Source organism: Hippopotamus amphibius, chromosome 4, assembly GCF_030028045.1.
Source record: "Hippopotamus amphibius kiboko isolate mHipAmp2 chromosome 4, mHipAmp2.hap2, whole genome shotgun sequence".
NCBI lineage: Eukaryota > Metazoa > Chordata > Mammalia > Artiodactyla > Hippopotamidae > Hippopotamus > Hippopotamus amphibius.
Genome location: NC_080189.1, coordinates 132,127,360 through 132,142,781, shown reverse-complemented (window position 1 = coordinate 132,142,781; position 15,422 = coordinate 132,127,360). Strand labels below are relative to the sequence as shown.

The window sequence follows — 15,422 nt, the reverse complement described above, 5'->3', positions numbered from 1 at the left end:
AGTACATTCCAAGTTGTTTCATGCTACTAAGAAAACAAACATCTGATTAAAAACAATAGTTTTGATTGTGGGAAAAAAACTGAGGCTAGAAAGTGTCAAATATGCCATAACAAATTTATTCTTCCCAGTGGGTATTTATATATGCCTAAAAGTTTAACCACAAATATCACTCACAACCCATCATCTGATTACATCTGTTATTCGCACAAGAAAGGGCTTTTCTTGGCTTATCAATACCAGCCAGCCTCAGCACATACAGAGTTTTAGACATTGTTACCACTCTTGACCCATTTTCTGGTAAACCAACCCAAATCAAAGCTGCTGAGTTGTAAAAAACAATAGCTTTGTAAAAACAAACTTGTGAAAACAATTTTTTTTTATGTGCTTGGTCTTAATCACCACAACAATGCTACCAAGAGGAATCTACACAACACAGACACTGATGCTTCATTCATCACATGGTTTCCACTTAAACTGAGTTATAAGAAATGTTGGGTAACTTTACAAAATAGAAACTGGTTCTTGGGGGTCTCTCATCCAGTTATATACAACTGCTGTTCCTAAAACCAGTCTTCCTCTCTTCTGCTCTTGGGAGCATGCTGGTCCCCTTGCTTGAAATACACTATCTTGATCATCTTTGTATTTATCTGCAGCACTGCACACTGCCTAGTAACAAATAGACTCTCAAATAAACGTACACATACACATATATGTGTATGTTTGTATACATATATATTTTTAAATAAATAAATAATATTACCTAAACAGTTACACTCTAATGAGGTAAAAAATAACAAGAACAGCATCATGTAGCCCAAAGGGAAGAGATGCTTGGACAGTAGTATTAAGAAGAGGCTGACAGTTCATCTTTTATCTCAGTGGTGTTAAAACACTTATTTTGGTTGCATTCCCTGTTGTTTTTGAAACAATACCAATGAATTTCTTCTTCCTAGAGACTTCTGAAATTGTTGTTTTTGAAAATGTATTTTTATATTTTTAACAGTTGTACTGAGGCCTAAGTGGCATACAATTGCACACACAGACTACAATTTGCTAAGCTGTAACTTTTGTAACTAATATATGTAACTACTGCAATCAACATAACAAACATAAGGTATTAGGAGGATCAAGAAGGAAGGATAAAAAAGGAGCAAGAGGAAACTTTTGGGAGTGAGTGACAAATGGGATCCTTTTTATATTTAAAGTTTTAAATCTGACTTCAAATAGAATATATGTGGTATTTTTGTCAATCTGTGGCTAGTTTCAGAGTCAAGGGAAAGTCTTAGTGAGTAGCTTGACATTTCGGATGATTAAAAAGAGTTTTCATTTTTTTTCCCCACAAGGCTTAGAATCACACTGCTGTTTCTAAAATGAATCTATTCTTCCTTAAAAAGATAAATAGTGGCCTTGTGACAGATACATGTCTATAGAAAGGAGACGTTACAAGGTTAACAAAAATATCCCTGTGGCTTCTCCATTTGGTTTCTTGACTTTTCTCGGATGCATGGACAGTAGTTTTGTCTCGGTTAATTTTCTTGATTTTTTGGCTTTTTCAAGGAGCAAAATATTGCTATTTATATGTCAAGCTCTTCAGCCAAGGGAAAAAACATGGTTAGCTCCTTATTTCTCATATCATGGATTATGAGAAGGAAAGCCTGTTTAAGTTGACATTTTCACTAACTCCACGGAAGTACATTCCTGGTTTAAATAGAATATATTTGCTCATAGAAGCAATAACCATAGGAAAAGGCCAAATAGGTTTTTCAGGCAGTGTTGGGAAATTGATTAAAAAAAGAGCTCAGGGCCGACTGCAGGTATCAGGAGAGAAGCAGATTCATTCTATGCCAACAGACAAATGAAAATGGATGGGGAAGGCAAGTAAGACATTGACTGCATGTTGTTAAAAGTATATGAAATCTCAGAAAAGGACACATCTACATCTAAAAAACACAAGCACCTGACCAAACCCACATATAAATGATTAAGAGATTATCAGGACTTTTCCTGGCGGCACAGTGATTGAGAATCTGCCTGCCAATGCAGGGGACATGGGTTTGATCCCTGGTCTGGGAAGATCCCACGTGCCACGGAGCAACTAAGCCCGTGCACCACAACTACTGAAGCCCGCGTGCCCTAGAGCCTGCAAGCCACAACTACTGAGCCCATATGCTGCAACTACTGAAGCCCGTGCGCCCTTAGAGCATGTGTTCCACAACAAAAGTCACCACAATGAGAAGCCCACGCACCACAACGAAGAGTAGCCCCTGCTCACCATAACTAGAGAAGAGCTTGCGTGCAGCAAAGGAGATCCAACACAGCGCCCCCTCCACCGCCCCCCAAAAAAGAGACAGATTATCTACTTAAATTCTCCATTTGGTTAACATGTGAAATACAAATTTATAAACGCTTTTCAAGGGGATAAACAGGGATCAAATACATATGTACTCAGCACACCTCCCCCAGCTCATTTATAGATCAGAATCCCATCTACTCTTCTCGGTCATTTCTTTTCAGTGTAAAAATGTCTCAGCAACTCAAATCACAGGTCATAGCACATCGTACTGCCAAGTCCCAGTTGAGACACAGAACTCTAACAAAATACTTTTAGAAGGTGACCAGCAACGACTAAAAAAATAACCCTTACATATAAATGTTCTGTGTGACTCGAAGTTCTAAGGCAGGTTGAAGGATTAGTCTGACTTCGTCTTATTTTATAGCAGGTTTGATCTCTGCTCACGTTAGCCCTGGCCTACTTAAGAAACAGTTTCCTTTTCCCCATTATTTTGGGTATTATGACCCTTTTTTAAACATATTCTTGATTTTCTCTTTAGGCAGATAAATACGAGTAATTATAAAATAAAAAAGAGGATTTTACCAAAATTCAAATGCAACAAATGTAGCATTTCTCCCAAATCTGGCAATGAGACAAACTTGACATTTGGGCAACCATTCCACCAAAGAATAGCTAACTATGCTAGAATTATAATTATTATTTTTTTGAATTTTTCAGAGATAACTGTTGAGAATTTTCAATTAGTGAAATGCTCATACCCTCTGATTTAAGACACACAATGAATCTCAAACAGAATTAGGAAAAAAAAAAAAAAAAGGAAATCTGCATCTTGACAGAACGGAGTGACACTGCAGAACACTAAAGACAGAGAGAGGACCTCAGAGCAGCTAGGAGAAAAAGAAAGTGCATACAAAGAATTGACAGTCATGCTGAGAACCGGCTTCTCAACAGCCAGAAGCCAAAAAATGATAAAATATCACCATCCAAGTGCTAGGAAAAAATATCAACTTAAAATTGTTTCCAAGCAAAACTATCTTCATGAGTTTATTTTTCTGAAAAAAATAAAAAAATGAAAAGAGACTTCCCAATCAAGAATGTTCTCATGGAAGAAACTTAACAAATGATCAACTTCAAGAATAACAATGGTATCAGAAAGAATCCTTAATACCTGAAGGACATGATGAACAAAGGCAAGAGTAGTGAAATGGATAAATCAACACAAATATAATTGTTTTTAAAATATAAATAGCAACAATAATAAAACTATGTATTATGTAGGATTAAAAAGCAGATAAAACAAAATTATTAGCAGAAATACGTCAGGAAGGAGTTATCAGGCTTAAAGGTTCTGAAGTCATATCGTTCAAAATGAGGGTTACATTACTGATTAACTTTAGATTATCTTAAGCATTCATGCTGAACTTTCCAAGGTAGCCACTAAAAAATCAGAACTATAATGTATAACTTTCAAACCAGTGAAGAGTAAAAACAGATTTAAAAAAAGAAATTCAATCCTCTCAAAAGAGACAAAAAAAATATTGAGATAAACTAGAAAACTGAAACATACTAAGAGCACAAAGTAAGACTGTGGTGCAAAATAAGGACAAATATGTATGATCTCAATCAAAATAAGAAGATGAACTGTTGTATTGTAAAAAGACAAAACTGTCATGTGGAACCAAATAAATAAAATTGAGCCATGTCACATTTGAAAAAGACCTAAAATCAAAGGACAGAGAAAGGACAACAGTAAGAAAACCTGCTCACATTTGGGAATTTGCACATTTCTGAATAACTCACAGCTCAAATAAGGAATCCAAATGAAAACAGTGAATACTGAAAAATAGAAATCCTACATATCAAAATTTGTGGAGTACAGAAAATATGGTTCCTCAATAGAAATGTAAAAAGCATACATGACTAACAGAGGAAGAGGATGAGAAATAATGAGCTAAGTGACTGACCTGAATGAAAAAGAAAAAAGAAATTAGAAGGAAAATTTTTAATAGGGAGAAATTAATGAAATAGAAAACAGAATTAGAAACTAAATTTTATTCTTGAAAATATTACTCAAATAGATAAATATTAGTGAAATTAATCAAGTAAAAAATTGAAAGGGAAAAAGAAATGTAACTATGGATGCTAAAGAGATTAAATAAGATGAGAATATTACAAATAATTTTATGGCTAAAAAAATCTGAAAACATAGATGAAGTGGAAAAAGAATTAAAAAGTTTTTCTTTTTTAACAAAATATAGAGTATTTTAATTAGAAAGATTCTATAATAAAGAGTTTAAGTCAGTAGTTAAAAAAATCTTCCCATCAAAAAACAAAAACCACAGCATATACAGGAATTTTCCCAGTAAGTTCTAGAAAATATTCAAGGAAGAAATATTAGAACATAACATAAATGCTTCCAGGGAAGAGAAATTTAAAAAAAAACTAAGAAACAAACCAATAAACAAACAATTTTCACAAGAGTAACAAACTCCAATCTCAAACCACATGGTAACAGTACAAAATTGGGGAAAACGGGTGTTTCCCTTGCAACCACACACACACACACACACACACACATATCTTGGAAAGTTAAATCCAGCAAAATATTAAAACAGGTAGAACATTGTGAAAATTCTGTTTGTCCCAGTATGCAAAATCATTTTAATAGAAAATCCATTAATATAATTAACTACAATGAGAAATTTAAAGAAAAAAATCATATGATTATCTTAAAAGATGCAAAAAAGGGTATTTGATAAAATTCAATATCAATTCGTGATTTTTTTTAACCCAGCAAACTAGACCAGAAGAAAACTTCCTGTTAAAGTCTATCTATAGAAAACTCACAACAAATGTTTTACCTAATAGTAAAATAAAAGCATTCTCTTTAAAAACTCACAAACACCAGATGCCTACTATTACTATGTACAGCCAACACTGCAGTGGGGGGTTTAGTCAGTGTAGTAAGATGAGAACAAATTGAAAAGTTAAAAGAATTGGGGAGGAAGAAACAGAATTTTCATTATTCATATGATAAGACTGCCCTAACTACGTGTGATAGAAAACCCAAGAATCTACAGAAAATTTTTTAGCGTTTATTAAGTGTGTAGAAAAGCTGATGAATGTAAAGATTTTTCATACAAAATCAACTACAGTTCCACACATTAGCAAACAGAAACTATAGCTTAAGAGAGAGAGAGAGAAAGAAAGGGAAAATGTGAAACAAAGGGACTGTAATAAAAAAAAAACCAACAACCTAGGAACAAATATAAAAAGTATAAGCATGACCTTTATGGACAAAATAATCAAACATTCAAGAACTGAATTAATGGAGAGATATTTCATATGCATGGATAAGATGACTCAGTATTATAACAAAGGCATTTTACCCCAAATTAATCTATAGACTTAAATGCAATCTCAAATCTCAGTTGGGTATGCTTGTATTTTTTTCTTTTTTTTTCCAGTTGAATTTCATACATGTTATCTAAAATTTACATAGAAGAGAAAGGTCCAAGAATAGCCAACTCTGTCCTGAAGAATATTAGTGGGTTGACATGCCCAATATTTATTTTAAAGCTACAGTAATTAAGTAGTATGGCATGGACACAGGAAAAAGAGCCCAGAGACAGACCTACTCATATAATGCAAACTGATTTGTGACCAAGCAGGCATTTTAGACCAGCAAGGAGAGAATACGCTATTCAATAAATAGCTCTGGAACAAATAGATGTCTTAAATGAAATCAGATCCCTATCTCGTACCATATACAAAAAACTAATTCCAGAAGAGATTAAGGAATTAAATATGAAAAGATAAAATTTTAAAACTGTTAGAAATAAAGTTAGAAGAATTCTTTAGGAGCTCAGTGTAGGGAAGAATTTCTTAAACAAGATCCCCAAAGCAGAAACAATGACAGAAAGGAAGGATAAATCTTACTCAGTTTTAGTTAAAAATGCGATAAAAATGTGAGAAGAGCAGCTGTAAACCAAAACCTTTCAGCACCATAAATAATAGCCAATAAAATAATCAGATACCAAACACATAAAATACTCCTGTAAATTAACAGAAAAAGACGTGATTGGAAATCCAAAGCTATGCATAGCCATTTCACAGAATTAGAAAACAGAGGTTAATACATATATTTAAAGTATTCCGTCTTCTAAGTAATCATGTAAATACAAATAACACCACCCAGAGACTTTTAATTTTTCACCTGCTAGACTGGCAAAAAATAAATACATATATATAAATCTGATGATATTAAATGTTGTAGAGAATGTGGAACTAAAGGAACTCTCCTACCACAATGGTAGGCATGTAAATTAAGACAACCTCTTTAAATATGAACTGCTGTTATCCAGGAAAGGTAAAAACACACACACCTTATAACCCAACAGTTTCACTGCTAGTTATACACATCCTAGAGAAACTCTTGCACACATAGACCAAGAGACAAGTACAAAAATTTCCACAGCAGGACTATTTTGAGTCACTTAAACGTCCATTGACAGGAGAACAGATCAACTGAGACAATTCCCATACTGGGATACCACATATTGGTAAAAGTGAATAAATTACTGTGACGAAACAACAAGGTCCTCTAGCACAAGGACCTATATTCAATACCCTGTGATAAACCACAATGGAAAAAGATGAAAAGAATGTATATATATGTATAATGGAATCACTTTGCTGTACAGCAGAAATTAACATAACATTGTAAATCAACTATACTGCAATAAAATTTTAAGAAAATTACTGTGACAAAAATCAGAAGGAATTTTATGCAGGTAACCTTGAGCAAGAAAAAGCAAGTCACCAAAAAAAATCACCTTAATATGATGCTATTTAAATAATGGTTCAAAAACATAAAAATGAAGCAGTATGTTGTATGGAATATAAACATAAGTGATGACAAAATACAGTGAAAAGAAAGAGAATGAGAAACACCATAAGTACATAAGTTTTTACCTTACTGTTATACATACTCTTCTATACGTACTATTATTTAATTTATTGAAAAATATAATTGAGAATCTGACATCCTAGTTTTAAGCAGTTTATTTTATGATCATATACTTATAGTTAACACCTGCAGAAAAATGTCACTGTTATATATAACTCTTCAATTCGAGCATATTTTTCAGTACATAAGGGACAAACTTTTCCAGTGACCACGAAGTCACCTACTTGTAATTTTTTCATCAGCTGTATTCCCATGGTACAGAAGCAAAATGAATGATCCAATAGGCTGTGCATGGGAGTCCTTAGCCATTTTTATGTCTTATGTTTGAGCCCTTTATATTATTGTCTTTACTTTTCATCAACCAAAAGGGCAATAACTAGACTTCAAAGGGACCAAGAATTCTAGACTTCTGTTTGTGGAAGACACACAGTGGATTTTATACACAGACCTCAATTTATAGGAAAGATACCCCAATCGATAGTCTCATCTTTATAGAACAAGATGAACAGAACAGCTCCTCAGAAATGGAGCTGGAACAGACCCTTCCCAAGACACGGAACAGAAAGCCTGGGCAACTGCTAGCTGGGAATCTGGCTTTGGAAAGGGACCCCTCTTTCCCGCAAAGACCACCTCTGCTCAGATGTGGTTTCTGCTTTCACCCCATGCCCTGTGCAGCAGCACTGGGGGTGGAGGGGAACTCTACCAAACAGAAAAATTTCTGCAAAGCCTTCTTCATGTTATCTTTAGCGAAAGCTATTCAGTGATTTTTTTTAAATAAAAAATGCCCTAAAGTAACCCAAAGTCATTATTCACATCACTCACTATACTACATGAAGGGAAACAGAAATGAACTATACATCCTGATTCCCCTCTCTGAGGTCACACGGAGAGACAAGACACAACCTCATAGAATAGTTAAGTTATACGACACAGGTGGCAAAATGTGATTCCATGCAAAGGCTTAGGGTTCCGTTCACACGTTTGCTATCACTCAGCAGATCACCTGATTCATTCAGTCCACAAATACGTATTCCACCTCCACCAAGGAGTCAATTTGCTAAGTGTCAACAGGATAAGTCTCAGTCCAAGCTGCTTCCAGTTTACATGCTGGAGAAGAGAAACACATAACCCAACATGGTCTGATAAGTGCTGCAAGAAGGAAGGAGAAGTTGTTTGGGGGTGGGAGGTGACAGGTGAGCACACAGGGAGGGACAAGAGCAAGGGACCACGTCAGACCGGAGCACATGGCCTCTGAATAAAAGGGAGCCTCTCAACGGAATCCTGAATCTTTGGGCAGGAAAACATTCTGCTCCTGGGAACATTTAAAATGTCATTTATTTTTCCAAAAAGCCAGAAAGATGGCGGGAGATTTCTGTCTAATCAAGGGCAAAATAACTGTCAGGCAACAAACAGCCTTAATGTTCTGTAATCTGCAGGTAGGGTCCACTACCCAGCTAGTCAGTGTCCTGGTTATCCCAATCCAACAGATAATCTAAGCAAGAATAAACAGGATTAAATATGTAGATGATGTCTTCTGGGAGTTCACACATGATAAAGCACATCAGAAACTCACAGACCAATAAATCAACCATAGAAAGATTCGTTCCCACTATCTGCTACACTTGAAAGGATCTTTCCGTTCTGTGCCCCTTCATACAGGCCATTGGAGAATCTGAAAACAAAACACGACACTGAAATCACTCATTATTGACGACTGTTTAAACGAGAACATCCTTTACAGCTATACAGCACATGAAAGTATTTAGAGTATCGTATATCTGCCCAACCTCCGCTTCCACACTAGACTAAACACTATAGCCGAAATGAGAATTCCAAGAAGAATGTATGTGGTCATTGCCTCAAGTATCTGAGAGTAAAGGAAAACACTTCCCAGACTTAGGGCAACATCCCACAGTTTTTAAGAAATCAGTCGTTCTAACTGGAGGAAGACTGGGATTCTTCGCAAAGGTTCCTGTACTTTGTAAATCCTTAGGGTACGTGGATTTGTTTCAGAGGTCTATGAAGTCCACCATCAATTTCCTCATTTATAAAATGGGGTAAACATATCTGTCCTCCTTTTCCCCATGGAGTAGTTACAAGGAACCAAGCAAAGTAATACACTGGGGATTTCAACACTGAGACGCTGTATAAACATGAGCTACCACTTGCTGATGGTACGTAAGCTATTCATTTCTCTGGAAAAATGCTCCAAGATTTCATCATATATTTAAAGGCATTCATGATCCAGAAAAGATGAAGAAATAGTTTTTAAAAATCCTTAAAAAAAGGTTCCATATTGATGATGTTACAATAAACATTTTTTTTTCAGCCAAAGAAATACTGTATATATTTCAGGGAAATATAAAAAATTACTTCAAGAGCTATTTGTCTAACTCAAATGGATAGTTTTTCTTGGACCAGAGTTAACAAGAGTCAGTTAATAACTGACCTTTATTAATATCAAAACATTTTAGGTACATATAAATTTTTAGGGAAAAAAATTAAACTCCTTTTTTATAGAGATATTACATTTTACCAAATGCCTGCTTTTTCATTTTACCAAAACATTTAGCAAAAGTATAAGAATGGAAACAAATGGTTCATGTTTTGTAAAACTAAGGTATTCAGGAGAATTTTAACTTGTCATTTTGTGGTATAAACATGACTATGTTTTAAAATTAAAAATCATTTTTCAGTTCCAAATTCCTTTGGCTAGGGTCCAACTCCAATATCAAACTAAATTCAGCACTGAAGATGGTTGTCTGGGAACAGGTGAGACTTCAAGTAGCTGACATGCTCATAGAACAGGCCTCAGTTTTATAGGAAAATATTAGTGAAGTGTACATTCTTAATGTGTTAAGCTTAAACAAAATTTGAAGGTTGGGATACATCCCTTTAGCTGAGTTTTGATCGCTTGGGTAAGAGGATGCTGAGGTACTGCCACCTCTGAAATGCCGACTCAGAGGCAGATCATGTGGTAAAATGGACACAAAACACGAGGCAGTTCATAAACCCCAGTGCACAGCCTAGAGCAGCTGCGAGACCCATGCTCCAGGGTGATCAACTTCTCTTTCATTTTCGAGTGAGCAGGTGAACAAACAGTATTGTGTGTTCCCACGGGCTTACTAGTTACATGTCCTCCTAGACTGAACTCTGGATAATTAGGCACCAAGGGTTAATCATTTTATATCCTCTAGTATCACCCATACCACAAGGGAGGGGACCGAATACATGTGTGTTGAATGGATAATACATTCATTTAGCATGTAGAGATTTTTGTCTATTCAAAGGATTTTTATACTTCATTGTGTACATCCCTTATAGGACTATTACATGTTTCGGACTAAAACTCACAGAATGAAGCTAGTAGCATATGCCAATGATCTTTTTTATTAAACGATAAATTACCTTTTATTTTATTTTTTTATTTTTAAATTTTATTGATTGATCGATTGATTCGCTCCGTTGGGTCTTCGTTGCTGCATGCAGGCTTTCTCTAGTTGCAGCCAGCAGGGGCTTCACTGCGGTGTGCAGGCTTCTCATTGCAGTGGCTTCTCTTGTTGCAGAGCACGGGCTCTAGGTGCACGGGCTTCAGTACTTGTGCCTTGTGGGCTCTAGAGCACAGGCTCAGTAGTTGTGGTGCACGGGCTTAGTTGCTCCACAGCATGCGGGATCTTTCTGGCCCAGGGATCAAACCCATGTTCCCTGCATTGGCAGGCAGATTCTTAGCCACTGTGCCACCAGGGAAGCTCCTGCCAATGATCTGCTTTAATTCTGGGTGAATGTGTGTAATACCGAGTTGCCTTGTAAACCAACGTGTAACTTGACTTGCATCTGCAGGGAATGTAGGTTGACTCAAACGTAAGGTTACAATGGGTCCACTAAATATTTCATTCAAGGATGATCATAGTTTCTCTAAGAAGCCAAAAGGAAGAGTGAAGGTGTTTAAAATCCAGGGAGTGGATCTAGAAAGCAGAAAGACTGCACAACTTGATTGGTGAATGACTGCCAACATTTTTCCTTCCTCCCTGCCAAACAACTTCCTGGCCCCATCTCAGGAGGGTAGGGTGAGCATGGCATTAACCTCAATCTTCAAGAACTGCCTCTTTTTTCCCCCTTTAAAGCAATGAGTGTTAATTCTGCAAACACCAGTAGAAAGAACTATCAGTAGGGAATCACTACACACAAAATAACCTTCACAGCTGATGGGGTCATCCATCTTCCTTCCTCAAGACAGGATTTAGTTAAAATAAACCAACACTTTCTCAAGCCACAGAAGTTTCTTTAAAACCATCACCAAGGTAGTTTCCTAGTTTTTCTTTACCACACGTTCTCATCTCTCTTGAGTCAATTATAACATCTAACTTTTCATTTTTGGCTGCTATAATTTTTAGACCATTCCTTTCACCATTTTTTTTTTCTTTAGGAGAAGACAACACTTACGAAATCTCTTTTCAAATAGTTTCATTGTAATTTCAATCCTCTTTCCCTTGCCCTACTTACACTGAAACTAGCTTTCTTTAGCATTTTTCATCCAATCTGTTTCCTAGATATTTGATTATTTTTCCATTTCTCTACAGGAAGACCTTATTCAAACATTTTTAGGCACATTCCATTTGTATTTTTGTGTAACCAAGAATACAGTACACAATATATCCTAAAAGCTCCTTCTTTTCTTTTTTTTTTTTTGGCCTCACTGCATGGCACGTGGGATCTTAGTTCCCCGACTAGGGATCGAACCCAAGCCCCCTGCAGTAGAAGCACGGAGGCAACCACTGGACCGCCAGGGAAGTCCCCTGAAAGCTCCTTCTTTAATAACATATTAGATCACTCTCTGGCTCTTCGCTAGGCTGCGGTGTTTCGTTCTTTCCGCCTTCTCTGCCTCTTCTCATCCTTTCTCGCTCTTGTGCTCTGCAGTGTGACGAGGCTGAATCCTCTCCGCACCCAGCCCTCGCCTTTCTTCTCCTGCCCGCGCCGTTGTTGTATTTCTCTCCTTCGGCCGCCGCTGCCGCTGCTACACAGCTGGTGTCGGTGCCGCGCTTCTCCCCCCACGTCGTCCCCGCAGCCTATGGCCCAGGCCGCCTTGGGTATTTCTGCTCAAGGTAACCACATCCCTCTTTAAAAATTCCGCCGAAAAAGAGAAGGCTTTACCCGACTCTTTGGGCCGTTATCTCACGGCGAACTTTCTGACCAAGTATACAACTACCCAGAGGGCCTAGGAGAAGTGCTGTATAGAGAGCAGTTTGACTTCAACGCTGAGCCACCTTGGGAACCTAGCTGATGATAGGGGGGTTCCATCTCCTAACTTGTCCATGGAGGTCTTCACTTCAGAAATCCAAGACTCATATTCATCCAGCTTGGTGTCAAGTGGGCTGTTGCTGCCAGAATTATCTTGTGATTATTTGAGAGATGTATCAGTTTCTTCTGAAGTACAATCAACTGTAGAAGCCTTTGTAGCAGTTTGTTGCATATTCTAAGGACCCAGACGTAAGGCTTGGTGGCCCGACTCTTGTTTTTCCTGGTTTATGACTTTCGGCTTTGTGGAATACGGCTGAGATGAAAGGATTTATTGACGATGCAAACTACTCCGTTGGCCTGTTGGATGAAGGAACAAACCTTGGAAATGTTATTGATAACTATGTTTATGAACATACCCTGACAGGGAAAAATGCATTTTTTGTGGGAGATCTTGGAAAGATTGTGAAGAAACACAGTCAGTGGCAGAACATAGTGGCTCAGATAAAGCCATTCTACACCGTAAAGTGCAACTCCACTCCAGCTGTACTTGAGATTTTGGCAGCTCTTGGAACTGGATTTGCTTGTTCCAATAAAACTGAAATGGCTTTAGTGCAAGAATTGGGTGTATCTCCAGAAAACATCATTTACATAAGTCCTTGCAAGCAAGTGTCTCAGATAAAGTATGCAGCAAAAGTCGGAGTGAATATCATGACATGTGACAATGAAGTTGAATTGAAGAAAATCGCACGTAATCACCCAAATGCCAAGATTGTTTTTCATTAGGTTCACTTGATTCATCCGACGCTGGATTTTGGAGTGCTGACAACATAATCAACATACTTCCTACAACCTTCAGGCTTCACATGTGCTGATGATGATGTTAACCAACTCTGCCCCAATCATCTTCCCCTTCTCTTAGGGTCTTACTACATATTGCAACAGAAGATAATATTGGAGGTGAAGAGGGTAACATGAAGTTTGGCACTACCCTGAAGAACTGTAGGCATCTTTTGGAATGTGCTAAGGAACTTGATGTCCAAATTATTGGGGTTAAATTTCATGTTTCAAGTGCTTGCAAAGAATCTCAAGTATATGTACATGCTCTATCTGATGCTCGATGTGTATTTGACATGGCTGGAGAATTTGGATTCACAATGAACATACTAGACATTGGTGGAGGCTTCACAGGAACTGAATTTCAATTGGAAGAGGTTAATCATGTGATCAGCCCTTTGTTGGATGTCTACTTTCCTGAAGGATCTGGCATTAAGATAATTTCTGAACCTGGAAGCTACTATGTGTCTTCTGCATTTACACTTGCAGTTAATATCATTGCAAAGAAAGTTGTTGAAAATAAGTTTTCCTCTGGAGTAGGAAAAACCGGAAGTGATGAACCAACCTTCATGTATTACATGAACGATGGTGTTTATGGTTCTTTCGCAAGTAAACTGTGTGAGGACTTAAATACCATTCCAGAGGTTCACAAGAAATACAAGGAAGATGAGCCTCTGTTTACAAGCAGCCTTTGGGGTCCATCCTGTGATGAGCTTGATCAAATTGTAGAAAACTGTCTTCTTCCTGAGCTGAATGTGGGAGATTGGCTTATCTTTGATAACATGGGAGCAGATTCTTTCCATGAACCATCTGCTTTTAATGATTTTCAGAGGCCAGCTATTTATTACATGATGTCATACAGTGATTGGTATGAGATGCAAGATGCTGGAATTACTTCAGACACAATGATGAAGAACTTCTTCTTTGTGCCTTCTTGCATTCAGTTGAGCCAAGAAGACAACTTTTCCACTGAAGCTTAAGCAGGCATTAACGCTTTTTTAGATCTGAAGTTGCAGGTTAAGCTTGTCTGGTCTACATTCCAGTGTGGAAAAAATTTGAACAATCCTATTCTATTAATTCTCTTGGAAACTACTAGTAATAGCTATTTGGGACCAGACGAAATCAGCTCTCATCTATAATTCACTGGGGGTAATTGGGAGATTAAGATAATGTATCCAGATTTAAATTTATCAGTTTGCCCTACCCCTTAAGCGTTTAAAATAAAATATGCAACAAAATGGAAAAAAAAAAATAACGTATTAGATGCAAGAAGTGTGAGTTCAAAATTTTTGTTTAAAGGATATTAAAATGTAAAGATGCACTCATTTCAAATCAGTGGTGTAAGTACCATAAACTAAACTTAAAATGTGGGAGAATAAAAGGTGAGTATTTTGCTTGTAAACTCTGTACTATCTAGATGCAATAACAACAGCAACAACAAAAAAGGAGCAGAGGTGGTGTTTTTATTTTTAAACTTGTTTTAATAGTTGCCATGCTGTTTTTTTTCTTTTGTTATTTAAGAAGAAAAAAGTTTTATTCCTTTAATCCCTCCAGAGCATGAAACAAAGAGGGAGCATTAGTGCACTGTCAGTTTATATCTTTCTAAGAGGGGCTCACTGATTAGGAGAAAGAACAGAATTCTACCAAACAGAAGCCTGGGTCCTTGTCCTAATTCTGCCACTTAACAGCTCAATGAGCTTGAACAAGACTCTTCAATATCCACCATCAATTTCCTCATTCATAAAATGGGGTAACCATACCTGCCCTCCTTTCCAAGCAAGGACCAAGCAAAGTAATACTTTGTAATACTGGGGATTTCAACACTGAGACACTACATAAACATAAGCTACTACTGGCTGATGGTACAGCTTAACAGCATCATTAAAAAAAGTCCAGGATACACAAAAAAATTCTTTACAGCATTAGTCACAGGAGCCAAGAGGTGGAAGCAGCCCAAATGTCCCTCAAGAGATGAAGGAATAAAGAAAATGTGTCTATTACATAATGGAATATTATTTGGCCCTAAAAAAGAAGGAAATTCTGTCACATGCTACAACATGGACGAGCCTTTAGGCCATGATGCTAAGT

The 15,422-nt window shown here is 37.0% G+C and overlaps 2 protein-coding genes across 2 annotated transcripts in view; one reads left to right on the top strand and one right to left on the bottom strand.

The window, feature by feature from the left end:
* Window positions 1-15,422, bottom strand: part of CACNB2 (calcium voltage-gated channel auxiliary subunit beta 2) — a 395,991-nt gene that overhangs the window by 115,197 nt on the left and 265,372 nt on the right. The gene's annotated exons all lie outside the window — the stretch shown is intronic.
* On the top strand, window positions 12,316-14,569 carry LOC130852634 (antizyme inhibitor 1). The gene is made up of 2 exons (XM_057733787.1): window positions 12,316-13,278; window positions 13,431-14,569. Exons 1-2 carry the CDS (start codon window positions 12,819-12,821, stop codon window positions 14,312-14,314), a joined length of 1,344 nt encoding a protein of 447 aa, XP_057589770.1. The 5' UTR covers window positions 12,316-12,818; the 3' UTR covers window positions 14,315-14,569.